Raw genomic sequence first — 18,827 nt, 5'->3', positions numbered from 1 at the left:
TCCTGACTTATGGTCGGCCTAAGTGCTGTTGGAAAATTACTCTAGGTAATGTCACAGGGACACGTCAAAAGTTTTGATCGGTGAGGGTTTCATTGCCGAGACACTCATTGATGACCAGTATGGTCGGGGAGACAGGCCTAGGAGTGTGCTTTACATCTCCACTATTAATCATCTCTGCCACAGACTTATAGAGGACATGATTGGACAGAGATTTCTGTGAGATGGGGAGTGACGTGTGCTACTGTGCACTTCTCCTCCCTTGATCAGTGGGAGTCTTAGCAGTGAGACCCTGACTCAAAACATTGCTCCCCAATTGTTATTTCTTGAAGAATAAAAGATGTTAGGCATGGCAATGCTTGCACAGTTAAGGACATAGATAACATGTCTGGTCTTTGAACACTTGCTGCACATAGACTTATAGACTACAAGACCAATCCTGGTACTGCATTAAAGCACAAAATTAGTTTTTTTCAATGGAAATGAGGACTGTTACTCTAATCTCTGCCGCTATACAGCCCCCAGAAACCCCTTGGGGGGCAATGAAAGAACAAAATCAGGGAATACATGTCCCCCCACATTTGGGGAGAGGTTTTTGTTCCTATTAAAGGATACAGATTAGTAGAGATTACATAAATTATCATTCCTGCACTTATTTCGGACATTTGTTTATTGTGTTTACTGGCACTGGGATGATAGGTTTCTAATAGTGGTGTATACAGGTGATGATATGAGCATGTGGCACTACATATGAGTGATATGTATGAACTATCATCATCATCATACACGTTTGTTTTTAAGACTTCTTATGTATCTTCTGCTTGGGTACCAATATTTAGCAACAATAAGGATGACCGGGAAACATTGTGGTTTATGCACTACTGCAAGAAAGCGCCTATGACTGTAAAGTGCTAGGTGGCATTTTCACAATGTGCCAGGTGGAGGCTTTTAAAAAATAATATAGGGGGGAGGGGGGGTAAAATGACTATTTTATTATTCAGGTTTTGTGTCTGTAAAAATGTAAACATTGTCCAAGCAGAGTAAAGGGTTAAAGGTGTCATGCAGTTTATAAAGTCAATGACTGATCCTCAGGATAGGTAATTAATGTTAGATCGGAGGTGGTCCAACTGCTCAATTTGCTGCCTGAAGGAGTGCGGTAGCCTCTTAGTAACAGCAGTGCAGAGGACTGCAACACTATCCCATGTGAGTGAACAGGGTAGTGAGGCATCACCTTGCATTGAACACCCTCTCATCTAATATTTACGACATACCATAGGTCTAGGTCAACCATTATAATGCTGGATAACCGGATAACCTCTTTAAAGGATTTTTTTGCAGTTAAAAAAAAAAATAGTTTGTTTTTAAAACACACCACACTTGTCCATGGTTTGTATCTGGTTGTGCAGCTCATCATTGTCTCGAATTGGCTGAGCTCGGAAAACAGTGGAACTATTTCAGGAAACCCCTTTAATAAACGGTACACAAACTACCATTGGCATCAGCCAGAGTATATGTTGTACTAGACCATTATAAAGGGTCACAGCGGCATTTTTATGCCTCGAACCATCATTCCATAGATTACCGTTATGATCCATCATAGAGTGATGTTATTGGCTCCTCGGGAATGGAGGTAATTCATAACATAAATACATCTTCAATCCACAAAATGGCTCTCGGGAAAAATCTGAAATTTGTGAAACTAAAAATAGTTTTGTACTTATTTGCACGACATGAGGGTGCACTACCATCTCATAGATCTTCCTTGGAGTATTTTCTCTTTTGTGGTTCTTCACTTTTGTCTTGTGCCAACCAGGTGTTGTACACTGCGACTGGGTCAATGTTCCAGTGCTTGTGGAAGGATACGGGGACTTGGTGGGAAAGGTAATCTTTAGAATAGTCGGCTGGTCGTGCCTAAAAAACACACAAATACAAACACGTATCATCAAAGAGGCGATCTGCTTATCTCAGGCTGCTGAATTTTTTGTGCTGTTTTTATTACTAGAAGTCTACCCAGAAATCAGACAAATCGATCAGCCGCAACAGAAATACTACTGCAGAACACACAAAAAAAAAGTAGATATTGGCTATGAAAAAAACTCCTGTCGAAAGTGCTCACAATGAGCATGTAACTGATGGTCCAGACACGGGGAGGTGGATCCTCTGGATCACCAAGGAGTGCTGACGTACCTTCTCTGAAGAGCTAAATAGCCCCCGGTTTTCACCTGCGCCCTCCCCAAGGCAGGATGGGCTTCGCTGCAGGAAATTCCCAGGTAGATACCCTGGGACTGGGGACTAGTTGTTGTCCTACTGTGGTCGAACTTTAAAATAAAATGTAAAGACATTGTTCAGACTGGAGCTAAGCAGGGAACCGCTAGGAAGTGGCGGATAGCCAGGGAGCACAGACATGGTTTGCTAAAACACACCAAAGGTCTGTTGGTGATAGCTATAAATACCATCAGGTGATCAACCTAAAATTTACTAGGACTTGTTTGTTAAGCCTTTAAAGCAAATGTACCACTAGGTACATCGCTATAGGTTTTTTATGCTTTTTCTGAACCGCTGCCTGATTCCCGCGCATGGTGCCGCTTTTATGCCGGGACTGTGCTGGGGAATAATCCGATGCTCTGCACGGGAACTGGGCAGATGTTCAAAAAAGGGACCGTGGCATCAGCGCCGGTCTATTCATGTAAAAAAAAACATAGCGATGTATCTAGTGGTATATTTACTTGATTCATTATCTACAAGGCTACAGAAGAGAAGTTTTATACTCACCTATCCCAGGCAGCTGCAAAGACAATGGGCAGTCGAACCTGTTACAATCCTGTTGATAGGTGACAAGCGATTCGACAAGTGAATACTTGGGTGGATTCACACATATCGTAAGTTTGCAGCGAAATCCGCTGCAGATATCTTCACTGTCATCCCGCTGCAAGTATGTAAAAGTCAGCCCACTTAACCCCCCGTGGCCTGGTACATACATTACCAAGTCTGCACTCCGGCTTGACTCAGGAGCCTCCGAAGCAAGCCGAAGTGCGGACCTGGCCACGGGGGGGGTTAAGGGGACGACTTTTACATACTTACAGCAAGATGACAAAGGAATCTCATTGAAGTGACAGTAAAGATATCTGCAGCAGATTTTGCTACAAACCTGCAACGTGAAATCCGCTGCGGATATGGTATGTGTGAACCTACCCTTAAAGGGAACTGGTGACATTGCTGGTGCTCTGCAATCTGTTCTCAGCACCTTGTAGCTGCTGAAGCATGGTGGCATTTCTGAAGTATAGGTCTTTAATCCCAGCTCCCAGCACCCATGCCTACTTACCGGGCACCAGGCCTATATATAGAAAATGCTGTCTCACCACTGTGCCCAGCAGCTACAAGGTAATGGATGCAGTATACAAACCAGCAACGTGACCTGTTCCCTTTAAAAGGAATTCCATGTAATTCATAAAAAGCAGTGGTCCTCAACAGTGAAGGGCACTGATATGGCCAACAGAGGGGGTTTCTGATGCAGGAAATCTCCTTGGAAAGTGCTAATAGCTGTTACACACATATAATAAAATACAAAGAATTGGCTAACCTCATGTGTTTTGTTACTCACAGCATTCCCCTGACTATCTCCATTTTCTGTAATTTACCAACATCCTATCTCCATTTACTTTAGTAATTGTAATATGGAAAACAGCTTCAATCCCTTCAAGCAGTCCACGCTAACAAGGCTAAATAAAGCTGGCTCAATTGTGATAATAGCAGCCAATGCTGGATTTATTCTGATATCTATTAAGGTCAGCACAACATGTTCTCGGTCGTGGTTAAGTATTAGATGGAATAATAAACAGCCAGTATTAAATGATGAGAAAATACACAGGAAAATCTCTCCACTTAAGACCACTCAAATGTCATTAAAAAAAAAAAAAGTTTCGTATGTCATAGATACATATACAAAGTTTTATCAGTTGGAGTATGAGTGTTCAGATCTTGACCGATGGCTATATCTATGATATATATTTTTAAAAAAAAAAGAAAACGGATGAAAAACGGATTGCAAAACCGGATGCATTTGTGTGCATCCATTTTGATCCGTTTTTTCATTGACTTCCATTATAAAAAAAAACATCAAAACGGATCCGTTTTTTCGACGGACACAAAAACATTGCTGACACTTTTTTTTGTCCGTAAAAAATAAAAAAACTGATCGGTTAAACGTATGCTAAAAACGCAGTGTGAACCCAGCCTTAGGGTGGTTTCCCACAGAACTGAGCTAATGCACAGAACTCACCGGCTGTAGGATGGTTGCCTCGGCAACCCAATCCCCTGACGATCTGCCGCTGCATGGTATCATGGCTGTCACCTTCAAAGGGTGCATTCACACGCACAGGATCCACAGCAGATCTGCAGCAGATTTGATGCTGTGTACAGTTATTTAGATCAAATCTGCTACTGATCCACTGCATAAAATCCACTGCAATATGGAGTGTATGAAGCTACCCTACAAGGGAATGTCTCATCAGAAAATTACCTATTGTTTCTATCTTAATCCCTTAGTGACCGACCAAATTTTTATTTTTGCACTTGTTTTTTCCTCTTTTCCTCCGTGTGTTTAAAAGGCCACAGCGCTTGCATTTTTTCACCTACAGACCAATACGAGGTCTTTTCTTTTTTGCAACACCAGCTGTACTTTGTAATGACCCTCTTAATTTCTCTGCAAGATATGCTGCAAAACTAGGAAAAAATAATATTTGCACTGTGAAACTTTATTGTGACTTTTATAATTTTTTGGTCTATAGGGTTGTGTGAGGGCTCATATTTTGCACCATGATCTCTAGTTTTAAATCAGTACCAAAGTTACATACATGTAACTTTTTGATCACTTTATATTCAATTTTTTCTGGGATGTGATGTGACCAAAAATTACCAATTTTGCACATTGGCGGTCTATTGTGCTTATGCGGATTGCCAATGAGATCAGGAATGTGATAATGTAACAGATTGGCTATTCCATATGTGGCAATACCATATACTGTAATATATATTTTTTGAATTAAAAAAAGGCAGCCTGTAACAATTGCAAAAACAGGCAGTCCCAGCAGAAGTTAAATAAATGATGCAATAGTTGTAGGAAAAGTATGGCAAAAATTTTTATTAAAGCATTGTATTGCTCCCCAAAAGTTATACAAATCCCCAATATACAATTACTAGAAAATGTACCTGGCACTGCCCAGGTCTAAAGTTTCAGTGTGTCAATTAGATTTATTCTAAGGTGCCCAGGAGGCCAATCTATGTCCTTGTTTTTTTTGTTTAAGGGGAAATCGCCAGTAGCCCTATATGCCCCTATATACCTGACAATTCTGCACGGTTTATGTAAATTGTAGCTTATGCGCATTAGAAATAAACTGTATACCTCTGTATACTGTATAGTTGGGGGTCCTGCATACCTGTAATATATAGTTGGTGAAGGTGCTGTATACCTGTAATGTATAGTTGGTGGAGGTCATCTATACCTGTAGTGTATAGTTTGAGGGTCCTGGATACCTATAGTGTATAGTTGGTGGAGGTCTTGCATACCTGTAGTATATAGTTTGGGGGTCCTGTATACCTGTAATGTATAGTTTGGGGGTCCTGTGTACCTGTAGTTTATGGTTGGTAGAGGTGTATACCTGTAGTATAGAGTTGGTGGAGATCTTATATACCTGAAGTATATAGTTCGGGGGTCCTGTATACCTGTTGTGTATAGTTTGAGGGTCCTGTATACCTGAAGTATATAGTTGGTGGAGTTACTGTATACCTGTAGTGTATAGTTTTGGGGTCCTGTATACCTGTAGTGTATAGTTTGGGGTCATGTATACCTGTAGTATAGAGATGGTGGAGGTGCTGTATACCTGTAGTGTATAGTTTTGGGTTCCTGTATACCTGTAGTGTATAGTTTGGGGTCCTGTATACCTGTAGTATATAGTTGATGGAGGTCCTGTATACCTGTAGTGTATACTTTTGGGGTCCTGTATACCTGTAGTGTATAGTTGGTGGAGGTCATGTGTACCTGTAGTGTATAGTTTTGGGGTCCTGTATACCTGTACTGTATAGTTTGAGGGTGCCTGTATACCTGTAGTATAGAGTTGGTGGAGGTGCTGTATACCTGTAGTGTATAGTTTGGGGTCCTGTATACCTGTCGTATATAGTTGGTGAAGTTCCTGTATACCTGTAGTGTATAGTTTTGGGTCCTGTATACCTGTAGTATAGAATTGGTGGGGGTGCTGTATACCTGTAGTATATAGTCTTTTCGAATGGGGGTATTGTAGTATTGGTCAGGTCTGGTGTGGAAGTGTTATCCAGTCACGGTATGGTCGTATTGGTCAGGTGTGGTATGGCGGTGTTATCCAGTGACAGTATGGCGGTATTGGTCAGGTCTGGTATGGCAGTGTTATCCATTTCACAGTATGGCGGTATTGGTCAGGTCTGGTATAGCAGTGTTATCCAGTCACAGTGTGGTGGTATTGGTCACGTCTGGCGGTGTTATCCAGTCACAGTGTGGCCGTATTGGTCAGGTCTGGTATAGCGGTGTTACCCAGTCAAAGTATGGTGGTATTGGTCAGGTCTGGTATGGCGGTGTTATCCAGTCACAGTATGGTGTTATTAGTCAGCTCTGGTATGGCGGTGTTATCCAGTCACAGTATGGCGGTATTGGTCAGGTATGGTATGGCAGTGTTATCCAGTCACAGTGTGGTGGTGTTGGTCAGGTCTAGTATGGCATTGTTATCCAGTCACAGTGTGGCGGTATTGGTCAGGTCTGGTACGGCAGTGTTATCCAGTCACAATGTGGCGGTATTGGTCAGGTCTGGTATGGCGGTATTGGTCAGGTCTGATATGGTGGTGTTAAATGTGACCTCTGGAGCTATTGTCCACCAATCTATCATGATGCTAATTGGTGAGTGAGGATGGGGCATTATCAGGTTTAGTGCTTAGGGCAGCAGCAGCTGGTAATACTGCCCTGTATACATGTACTGTATAGATGGAATAGGGGGTCCTGTATACATGTACTGTATAGATGGAGTAGGGGGTCTACCAGTTATTTCTGTAGAAGTTGTGAGGCAGCTGCCCTAGCAACTATTGCTCCCTGTGAAAATGAAAGTAGTAATCCTATTGGTTGCTAAGGCTCCCAACTGCCTTTTACTGCTGGGCAAAGCTGAGGCTAATTATATCATCTGTGTGTGCAGTGTGGAGAATTTCCCATTCATCTCTATGGGGCGCTCTTCTGCATCCCCCTCCTCTCCTGTACATCTGGCAGGGACGGGACCTTTGCTATAACCTTCCCGGGCACCCAATGTATCTGCCTGCCAAATTTGGGGTCAAACGGTTCAGGCGTTTGGAAGTCTATATGGGACAGACAGAAAGACTTTCATTTTTATGATGTAGATTACGGGAAATGCGGGAAATACAGAAGGGCTTTTTTTCCCTGCACTTACTAGTGCATCAAGGTTGCACTTCCTGTATAACATGGTGATGGCACTTCCTGGATAACATGGAGATGTCACTTCCTGGATAACATGGTGATGTCACTTCCTGGATAACATGATGATGTCACGACCCGACTCCCAGAGCTGTGCGGCCTTTGGCTGCTGGAGAGGATGATAGCAGAGGGATGCTCAGTGTCCCTCCAGTGTCCTGTGTCCCCCTGTCATAATCCTCTGCAGCAGCCACACCCCGCACAGCTCTGGGAGTCGGGTCGTGACATCACCATGTTATCCAGGAAGTGACATCACCATGTTATCCAGGAAGTGCCATCACCATGTTATCCAGGAAGTGCAACCTTGATGCAGTAGTAAGTGCAGGGAAAAAAGCACTTTATAAGAATTTCCCGTAATAAGTGTACAGTATAATGGTGATTTGTATAGCTTTTAGGGGGCAATACAATACTTAAATAAAAATTTTCGCCAGACTTTTCCTTTAAAGAGATAGCACAGATGCATTTATAAAAAGGGCTCACACCGTAAACCCGCCCTATACCCCCTGAGGCTGCCATCTAGTACAACACAGTCTACAACACGGTTCAATCTCTTGCCTTACTTACACAGTATACTCTAATTTTAAAAGACCGAAACATCCAGCAATTAAATGGTATACTAAAATGCATACATCATAAACCTCTATGCGTGTTGGAAATGGATACAAAAAAAATGAAAATTTAAAAATAAAACATGGCAAACTAAGCATGCACAGATATTCCTTCTTCTAAGATCATCCCCTTACCGGAGCCATGACGAACGACATACGTCCTAGTGCCTTAAGGGGTAAAACACATTTTGAAAGAAATTTTGTGATCTACTTAAATTTTTATAGTTCTTCAGTTTACTATCTATATATTATTTAAAAATAACACTAATATCTTGCAGTTTTCAGTCTGATCACTAAACCTATGATTAATCAGAGACTTTCTGTTCTGTCTGTGATGATAAGGAGACGGTAGCTGGAAATTGACGTGTACAGAATAAAGTGAAATGTGACACCAGAAAATAGACAACACAATAGTTTAGCCTTTCTCCCCATGTAGAATGATGTTTTCGGTGGTCAAAGAGCATGCTCACACATATGCCCCAGACAAAGAATAGAGCCTGGAGATGTCTAGTGTGTCTATGCCTATGGGGCTTGTTGTTAAAGGGGTAGTGCGGCGCTACAAAATTATTCACAAAATAACACACATTACAAAGTTATACAACTTTGTAATGTATGTTATGTATGTGAATGGCCCCCTTCCCCATGTTCACCAACCCCCGCCCGTGGACCCGGAAGTGTAGTGCATTATACATACCTGATACACGTCGACCCCCATCCGCCGTCTTCTGACAATGATGTAATTTTCAGGAGGCCGACCAACCCGCTCCTGCCATCCCTCATCCCACAGTTATGCTAAGACAATCGCTGCTGAGCAGCTGATGATGCGGCACACATCATCAGCTGCTCAGCCGCGATCGGCTGAGCACAGCTATGCTCAGCCAATCGCGGCTGAGCACAGTTATGACACGGCAGAGGGGGGGCCGGCATGAGGGACGGCAGGAGCGGGTTGGCCGGCCTCCCGAAGATTACATCACTGTCAGAAGACGGCAGACAGGGGTCGACGCGTATCAGGTATGTATAATGCACTACACTTCGGTCCACGGGCGGGGGTCGGGAAACACAGGGAAGGGGGCCATTTACATACATAACATACATTACAAAGTTGTTATTTTGTGAATAATTTCTTAGCGTCGCACTACCCCTTTAAGCCAATAAAAAACAGCCCATGCAAAATGGCTCCCCCCATAATAACATACAAAGAGTAAAATAAAAATTACAATCAGAACCATGGACCGGCTATTTAGAATAGTTGTGAACATATCAGCACCAATTATTCACAAGGTTATACATAAGGATACACAATCTTTTTGAGGTGAAGATCACAACTTGGTACTCTGTGTCAAAAAACACTATTCTCTTACCTGATGAAATAATGGGTTGTGAGTGACAGAAATCCCTAGGCCACTGGCGCACATCCCGAGCACCATATCATCAGGTGCATCATTGCTGTAACACCGACATTTACTGCCAATAAATTCCTCCACAGCTGCTCTGCTAAACACCATCCTAGGAAAACCAGCAAAATGGATACGCATATTACATCATGTGCCAGGAACAATCAAACGGATTTACATATCATATAATATATATGGATGCTAACACTCTTTCTTTCTCTCAACGTGTGTGTGTGTGTGTGTATATATATATAATATTATAGACATAATTTATGGAAGATAATCATTTTTTATTTTCTAACATTGTGTATGATTATTTAAATGGCCACCTTGTCAACACTGCAGTTGTGACCTGTGACAGCCCCCATTTGACAAAACAAGATGCAGAAGTGTCTAAAACACATAAAAATGTGGTGTGAGTCATGTAAGCCAGTATTCTGGCATACTGCAATAGTTATTCTCCCTGCAGAGTCTTATGTGCCCTGAGTTACCATGTTGTTCTTACTACTTTTGATATCGATACGTTCTTGTATGCTTTTACTTGTGACTGCTTGCTAGTTATTCAATTCTGCACTACTATAAGTCCTGGGGGATCTGAGCAAAGGGAGACACACGTAGATCCGAGTAAGACAACTGCTACAACCTAGTTCTGCAGTCTAGCAACCAGCCAGCAATGTCACAGGTTTTCATAGACTGGCCTATTCCATATTAAGAAAATATTTTGGACACCTTTATGGAAGATAAATTTGACCCCCAACCATCTGATTCTAGATAAAAAAAAAAGCTCCCTGGAACAGACTAGAAGCTGAGCAATTGTGTATAAACATTATCTATTACATTTGTAATTAGAGAGCCTCAGCTTATCATCTTACTTATATGATCTTGAGACACCTATCACTATTTTTAGATGAGATGGTCCATAACCGGTGGGATCTCCACTAAACTGCACATTAGGAGTTAATGAGCAATCAAACTTGTCTGTCTCTGGTTTTCAAGGGGCTCCGCAGCTATTTACAACCAGCGAAAACTAAAAGTAATTAAAATACATCTGTCTGCCTCCTACTTGCCCTAAGCTTGAAATATACTGTAAGTAAAACTAGAGAAAATTAGGCGGAAACAGTTCTGTAGGTTTACATTTAAAATCACATAAAATAGATGGCACGAATCTCTCACCCGCCTCCACCGGTGATATAACTGTAACCCCTGGCTCCTAATCCATAACCATATCGTTCTCCCAAAAAGACGGCCTCATTACTGTTATAGCAACTTAGAAGCTTCTGTAATCTCGGGAGGCTAGGCAGGAATAAAAAGACAGATTAAAGACAACATTAAATTCACAAAAGTTCATAAAAGATTATTGCATATAACCTTATAGGATTCTAAAAAAATTGAAGTCGAAACCTATTTAAAGTTGGCACACTAACCTAAAACTGCAGATAACTGCACTATGTTCGTTTCCCCCCTTGCCTTAGGTCATAGTCACAGGCCAACGCCCCCTATCAGGGCAGCACCAATTAGAGTACTAACTGATAAGAAGGTATCGGAGTGGGACCATAGACCCAAGGACCTGACATGCAAAAGGCATGTCTACAGGTGCCGTACACCCTACACTAAAGCCGTTCTAACCTGCCTCTGCTGCGGGATCGGCAGTCTGTGCATGGAGGCCTCCTAACTCTCCACCCACTGATGTTGGAAGTAACTGGCATTGCTGTATCCATACCAAGTTTTAAAATAACCCAAAAAACATGTTGAGTCCATTAGAATATATTATGTAGTATCACAAGAAAAACTTAAAGGACTGCATAAAAAAATGCAAAGTGGTCTACATGAAACCATGTAAAAATTACCTGCACCTTCAAAATATCAAAAACCAGTCCAAGACTACATTCTCACACAGATTTTTTTTTTTGGACAGTCGTCATTTAATGGCAAATAATGGCGGTTATTTTATAAGAACAACTGTTACCGCTATAATAACAGCCATTGTTTTAAAATAATGGCTGGTATTAGCCGTCGTCCAATAAAAACGGCTGTCATTTTGAAGGTGTGTGAACACAGCCCAGCAGTTACAATACAAATGAAGTAGACCACAATAATTATGGCACTGCTACCTATTACAACTATTACAATGTAAAAAGAAATCTATTTAGTGGTGCATGTTTAGTAATACAAGAACCCACAGTGTAGCTTTTAATGGCTAATACCAAAGATTACATCACAACCATCCATAATAAATAATGCTCAAATTATTCAGTAACCATAATGTAAGACTAAAAAGCAACGCCAGTGCCCCAGGACTGGATACACCTTTTTCCAGCACCCGGGGAGGAGCGGAGCAGACTTCAAAGCCCTGCAGCCTGATGAGCAGAATCCCAATAGGAACAATGTGATTCGCTTTATTCCTACTGTAGATTTGCTTATCTCAAGTTATATAGATTTGTAATTTACTTCTATTTAAAAATCTCAAGTCTTCTAGTACTTATCAGCTGCTGTATGTCCTGCAGTGGTGTATTATTTCCAGTGTGACACATTGCTCTCTGCTACCACCTCTGACTACACCAGGAACTGTCCAGGGCAGAAGAGGTTTTTTTTAATGGGGATTTGCTCCAGCTCTGGACAATTCCTGATAAAGAGAGAGGTGGCAGCAGAGAGCACCTTGTCAGACTGGAAAGAATACACCACTGCAGGACATACAGCAGCTGATAAGTACTGGAAGACTTGAGATTTTTAAATTAATGCAAACTAAAAAATTGTCACAAAATGGCTGCCACAGAAAAGCCTGGGGTCAACAGTCATTAGCTATGAATAAGTACTTCACTTCCTGGTGGGGGTTTGAGGGGGGAAAAGATAGGGAAGAGGGGCAGATAAGTGAAGCAAATTAAAAAATTGTATAACTTTCTGACACCAGTTTATTTGAAAGAAACAAAAAGTACCACTTTTTTAAATAAATAAATAAATAAAAAAGATGTGTTCTTTAGAAGTTAAAACGGACTTATGTTTATACGTCTCTGATACTTGGTGACTGTGATGAGATTCTGTGTATATCAATGCCTCATAAACTACATCAAATACTAATAAACATTTCCCCTTGTAGTAAATTCAGGAAATATAAAATAAACATGACAACTTAACTTTTTCATAGCTACATTAACATTTCATTGAAATATTAATATGGAGCAATAACTTTCCTCCAGAAATTCTCATATACAGTACAGTGAAGCTTTAACCCACTAATCTATTTGTGTAATAAACTGCCAAACGAAGGGTGACAGCCATACTTATTAAAGGACAACTCTGGTGCTGATATAAAAAAAAAAAAATGAACTGAAGCTCCAGTTGGTGTCTTCATTTTTTTCTTCACTTCCTGGTTTGGGCTTTCCCATGATGCACTTTGACTCCTGTGATCTCTATGTAGAACGGTTAGCGATTATCGTTCAAATTCTCACGATAATGATCGCAATTGAGCGATAATCAGCTCGTGTAAACACAGCGAACGATCAAATGACGGGCGTGGTCTTTCAACATGTTCTCAAATCATTGCTGGTCATTCGCTGATAATTCACAAATCGCTTAAGGGCCTATTACACGGGTCGTTTAGAGGAGCAAACGAGCGCTCTCAGCGCTCGTTTGCTCCTCGTTCCCCACTCGCTGCCGCCGCTATTCAACGCGGCTGCAGCGAGCGGGTGAGTGCGGGAGGGGGCGGCGGGGAGCTGCGGGGGGGCTGCCCGGGTGATCGCTGATCGTCCGGGCAGCCCATAGGATATAGCAGCGTCTGCTGCCGATGCTCCTATTTAACGGAGCGCCGGCAGCAGGTCGCTGCTATATCAGTCGCTTGTTTTTCAACATGTTGAAAAACAAGCGACTGCAACGATCAGCCGACATGAACGTTGTCGGCTGATCGTTGCACTCTATTCCACGGGATGATTATCGTCTGCAGCGGCCGATATCGGCCGAATACGGACGATAATCGTTCCGTGGAATAGGGCCTTTAGTCTAAACAGTCTGTCGCAGATTCACCCTAGTGTGTGAGATGGCCTTTTTTGATCTTAAAATTTTTCAACGATTTATTGCCTCGTCTTAATGCTGATCGGCATAAAAACCAAATTGTTGCTTTAAAATCGTTAAACGATCGATTGGGCGATTTATCGCTCCATCTTAACGGACCATTAGTAAATACTTGTATGTATCTACGACTCAATAACCAACTAGGTATTACCAGTTAGGGTTGTGTGCCTACACAGCCTGACACAGGATTGTTTAATCTGTTTTGGGTGGGAGTTGTCCCATCTGAGATCATATAATAGGGTTTCAGTACAAGGATGTCTGTATTGCATTGTTTTAAACTCTTCTGGTGGTGTCCAGACAGCTTGTATGAATAGTGTTAGGTTTACAGTAGGATAAAATATTGAATTTCCCATGAAATGTTCTCGGTCAGAGTTATTTCACATGATTAGAACATCATCAACAGTGGGGAAAATAAGTATTTAATACACTGACGATTCTGCAAGTTTTCCCACCTACAAAGAATGATGTTCCTTAGCCTCTGCTTCCATGCTTCACCGTTGGGACTGTGTTCTTCGGGTTGTAATCTTCCTTTTTCTTCCTCCTAACATGGCGAATGAAGTTGATACCAAAAAGTTCTTTTTTGGTCTCATCTGACCACATGACCTTCTCCTTTGCCTTCTCTAGATCATTTAGATGGTCATTAGTGAACTTCAAACAGGTCTCAACATGTGCCCAGTCGGATTTTAAACCAAGGCATATTGTAGTTCTGGGATGATTTGTGACCTTATTTAGAAACATCCTTACAAGGTGAGATCTTGCTTTGAGTCCCAGACTGAGGAAAATTGACAGTCATCTTTTGTTTCTTCCATTTTCTAATAATTGCACCAACAGTTGTTGTCTTCTCAACAAGCTGCTTGCCTTTTGTCCTGTAGACCATCCCAGGCTTGTGCAGATCTACAACTTTGTCACTGGTGTCCTTAGACAGCTTTTTGGTCTTGGCCAAGGTGGAGAGGTTGAAATGTAAATAACTCTGTGGAAAAGTGTTTTTTTTACATTTCACAAGTTCAAATAAGGGCATTTAATGTGGTAATGAGTGCAAAGTAGGAGGAGCTTCTTAAAGAAAAACTAACATAACTCTTGCTCGTAGGTCAGTGATAAAATACTTATTTCACGTAATAAAATGGACATTAATTATTTAAAAGTCATGTGTGTAATGTGATTTTCTGGAATTGTTTTAATAGATTCTGTCTGTCACAGGTTAAGTGTAACTACTATAAAAAAACAGACCTTTCCATTTTTTGTAGGTGGGAAAATTTGCAAAACTGGCAGTGTATCAAATAATTAATTTCCCCACTGTGTGTAGTGAAAGTAGGGCAATGGTTTACTGGAAGTCATTTAGAAATTTTGCGGTACAAGTTGGTACAAATTGCAGTACCATTTTGCTGTCCAGTGGTTCTGGTGCACTGCAGAATAGTTCTTTACCAAAAGAGTAGTAACTGTGTAAGTTTATGTTGGAATATAAAGAGTTCACATCCATGATGGCTACGATGGTACAACTGGGGAGGAGACCTAAAGTTAATAGTTTATATGATAGGTCAGACACCTCTGCATGACTTTCCTTTCCTGCTGCTATTACGACTTTTGCCTGACGACTGAACACCCTCCATGTTGGATTTCAGGTGAGTTGGTCATGAGGTCACAGGCAGGAGGCATGCTTTCAGTGGAGAAGGAGTGGAAAGGTGAGATGACTGAGTTAGAGCTGAGGGGTAACACCCCAATGACTTCAGGTATTTCATGTACATACAAAGCATACAGTAGAGGTTAATATCTGAAAATATGATATATTTCAAGAATAGAGATGAGCGAACCGGGTTCGGGTTCGAGTTGATCCGAACCCGAACTTTCAGCATTTGATTAGCTGGGGCTGCTGAACTTGGATAAAGCTCTATGTCTGGAAAACATGGATACAGCCAATGACTATATCCATGATTTCCACATAGCCTTAGGGCTTTATCCAAGTTCAGCAGCCACCGCTAATCAAATGCCGAAAGTTCGGGTTCGGATGGACTCGAGCATGCTCCAGGTTCGCTCATCTCTATTCAAGAAGTATTGAACAGGAGCATCCACTGACAAGTTCCCTTTAATAAGGTATTTAAAAGTTAGTCTTCTAAACCAGAAAACCCTTTAAGATATTATGTGAAAGTGTTAAGTGTCTGGTAACTGTAAATGTACTGTATTCTAATGAATACAACTGACAGACAAGTGTAGCAATCACTGGGATGACAATAAGTCATGCTCTGGACCCCCTTCCTTCGCGCCACAGAATATATAATAAATTCACGGCCCAATTTCTTCTCTGTCTCCTGCCATGATGAGCCACTAACCATCATGTTAGATTTGCATAACCTCTTGCTAAAAGCATCATCTGAATGTAGAACATCCTGTAAGTGTGATTGTAATTTCTGGAATTATGAGTTATCGGAACTGAAAAACAGTGTGCGAAAGGTCAAAAAAAGGTCTTTACTGACTCTTGGCTATCAAGCAGTACATTGTGTAAAACAATTATTATAGCTTTCATTGAAGCGCTGCATTTGTAATTAGCCACAATTTCTTTTCTACATGGTAAGTAACACACAGTAAGAGCCTTTAGGCTGATTTTGACCGTTCCAGCTAAAGATCAGTTAGCAATTATATGCAACCAGCTGTAATAAGTGAGAGCAGACATATTGGGGGAGATTTATCAAACAAGGTGTAAAGTGAAACTGTCTCAGTTGCCCCTAGCAACCAATCAGATTCCACCTTTCATTCCTCACAGACTCTTTGAAAAATGAGAGGTGGAATCTGATTGGTTGCTAGGGGCAACTGAGCCAGTTTCACTTTACACCATGTTTGATAAAGCTCTCAGTGGTCAGTAGGGTTAGCCCCCTACACCTTATACTAACTGTGGAACCCGACATAAGTGGCAGGTACGGAGGATAAAAGGTGTATTGGGACCTTAAGAATTCTGTCAAGATTCTGTCCTACGCTTTAACGTGTCACTGACCTTTGCAAAAACTTTTGAGTTTGACATAGAGACATGTCAAACGTTTTGATCTGTCTAGGTCTGAGTGTTCAGACCTGGACAGACTGGAAGAACGAGTGGTCCACTCCCACTCTGCCGCTCTGTGTTAGAAAAAAAAGAGTCAATCTCATAATGTATGTCTACGGAGCCTCTTTTTTTTGTTTTGTTTTTTAAACAGATCGGGGAGAGGACAGCACTACAGCGCATCTGCTCCACGCTTTTTTTTTTTTAGTCTATGGAGCCCGACTCTTTTTTTCTTACACAGAGCGGGGAGCGGATGTGCAGACCTCTACCTGCTCGTTTTCTCAATATTTACTCAGAACTGGACCAATCAAAAAATTTGACACGTCACTATAACATGTCAAAAGTTTTTTTTACAAAAGACAGGTACACTTTAAATCATATAAACCTTTATATCACAGAGCTCATCTTCTTGTTCTCTACCAGATCCCATTTTTAACCCCTTAGCGACCCATGACGTATCTGATACGGGGGGTGTGCAGCCGGGCAGTGCCTCTGTTAGCCGGCGCGGGTCCCGTTGCCGCGCCGGCTAATTAAGCACTTCAATGCAGCTGTCAAACCTGACAGCTGCATTGAAGTGCTTTATGCACAACATCCCTGGTGTCTAGTGGGTCGGATCTCCCCCCCGCGATGCGATCGCGGGGGGGAGATCCGTTCTTCTGGCCGTGCCGGGCCTCAGCGTCGGAATGACGCTGATCCCGGCTCGGCAGTAGATTGCTATGGCCTGCAGCAGGCCATAGCAATCTATGACCGATCTCATGGATCTTTGCTGTGTATATACACAGCATTGATCTCTATGAGAGATCAGTGCTGTCTATATACAAGTCCCCCAGGGGGGCTTCTAGTCCATGTAAAAAAAAAAAGTAAAAAAGTGTTTTTATTAATAAAAAATCCCCTCCCCTAATAAAAGTCCAAATCACCCCCCTTTTCCCATTTTATAAATATAAATTAATAAATAAACAAATAAATAAACATATTTAGTATCGCCGCGCGCGTAATCGCCCGAACTATTAATTAATCACATTCCTGATCTCGCACGGTAAACGGCGTCAGCGCAAAAAATTCCAAAGTGCAAAATTGCGCATTTTTGGTCGCATCAAATCCAGAAAAAATGTAATAAAAAACGATCAAAAAGTCGTATATGCGCAATCAAGGTACCGATAGAAAGAACACATCATGGCGCAAAAACGGACACCTCACACAGCCCCATAGACCAAAGGATAAAAGCGCTATAAGCATGGGAATGGAGCGATTTTAAGGAACGTATATTTGTTAACAATGGTATGAATTTTTTACAGGCCATCAGATACAATATAAGTCATACATGTTATATATCATAGTAATCGTAACGACTTGAGGAACATGCATAACAAGTCAGTTTTACCATAGGACGGACGGCGTAAATGCAAAACTCCCCGAAATCAAAACAAATTCGTTTTTTTTTCAATTTGACAGCGCAAATGATTTTTTTTCCGGTTTCGCAGCATATGTTATGGAAAAATAATGCCTGTCATTGCAAAGTACAATTGGTTTCACAAAAAATAAGCGCTCATATACGTCTCTAGGTGAAAAAATGCAAGCGCTATGGACTTTTAAACTTAAAATGGAATAAGCAAAAGCGCAAAAACGAAAATAGGCTTTGACCTTAAGGGGTTAAGGTAGCATGAAGTACCTGAAAGGTTCTCTTTAAAGGGGTGCTCTGGGCTGGGGGCCTTTTTGTCCATGGCCAGGGAGGAGGTGGATAAGGGCAATGACGTCCTCTTACCTCCCCAGTTCCAGCGGCGTCTTTATCCACCTCCTTCCTGGCCATAGACAAAAAGCCCCCCAGCCCAGAGTACCCCTTTAAAGGGGTTAAGAGTTATAAAACATACCTGATCAGTGTATCATCGTCCACTATTACCAGCCACCGTACATGTAAGAGATCCGATTTCAGAAACCGTTCCAAAATTGCAAAGGTTTTTCCACAGTGTCCTAAACATACAAAAGCATAGGAAACCACGATGTTAGGGTGAACAGAGTCTACAACAATATGAATGCATCGTCTCGTTGTTTCTGTACACTCAACTAGTGGACAATTCTGTCAATACAGAATCAAGATAGATTATATGGAGGTAGGGACTTCCAATAAAAATAACTTTCCTCTCTCCATGCTTTCTGAAGAGACCACATTAGTCACCTCCACCATTAGTGTCGCTTGCTAATTTGTAGTTACTGTACCCAAAATGTAAATCTTACAGGGT

General features: G+C 41.6%; 1 protein-coding gene across 1 annotated transcript in view; it reads right to left on the bottom strand.

Annotated features, from left to right (window-relative positions):
- Nucleotides 1-433: 433 nt before the first annotated feature.
- B3GLCT (beta 3-glucosyltransferase) overlaps nt 434-18,827 on the bottom strand; it is a 267,570-nt gene continuing 249,176 nt past the window's right edge. Inside the window, exons 12-15 of the mRNA XM_069969884.1 lie at nt 18,459-18,558; nt 10,674-10,793; nt 9,468-9,612; nt 434-1,908 (exon numbers count right to left, since the gene is read on the bottom strand). Of these exons, the coding sequence (XP_069825985.1) occupies nt 1,747-1,908; nt 9,468-9,612; nt 10,674-10,793; nt 18,459-18,558 (527 nt within the window). The 3' untranslated portion in view covers nt 434-1,746. The remainder of the gene's footprint in view (nt 1,909-9,467; nt 9,613-10,673; nt 10,794-18,458; nt 18,559-18,827) is intronic.

Source organism: Dendropsophus ebraccatus, chromosome 5, assembly GCF_027789765.1.
Source record: "Dendropsophus ebraccatus isolate aDenEbr1 chromosome 5, aDenEbr1.pat, whole genome shotgun sequence".
NCBI classification, from domain to species: Eukaryota; Metazoa; Chordata; class Amphibia; order Anura; family Hylidae; genus Dendropsophus; species Dendropsophus ebraccatus.
Note: the sequence above shows the minus strand (reverse complement) of the source record. Positions and strands in the feature narration are given on the sequence as shown.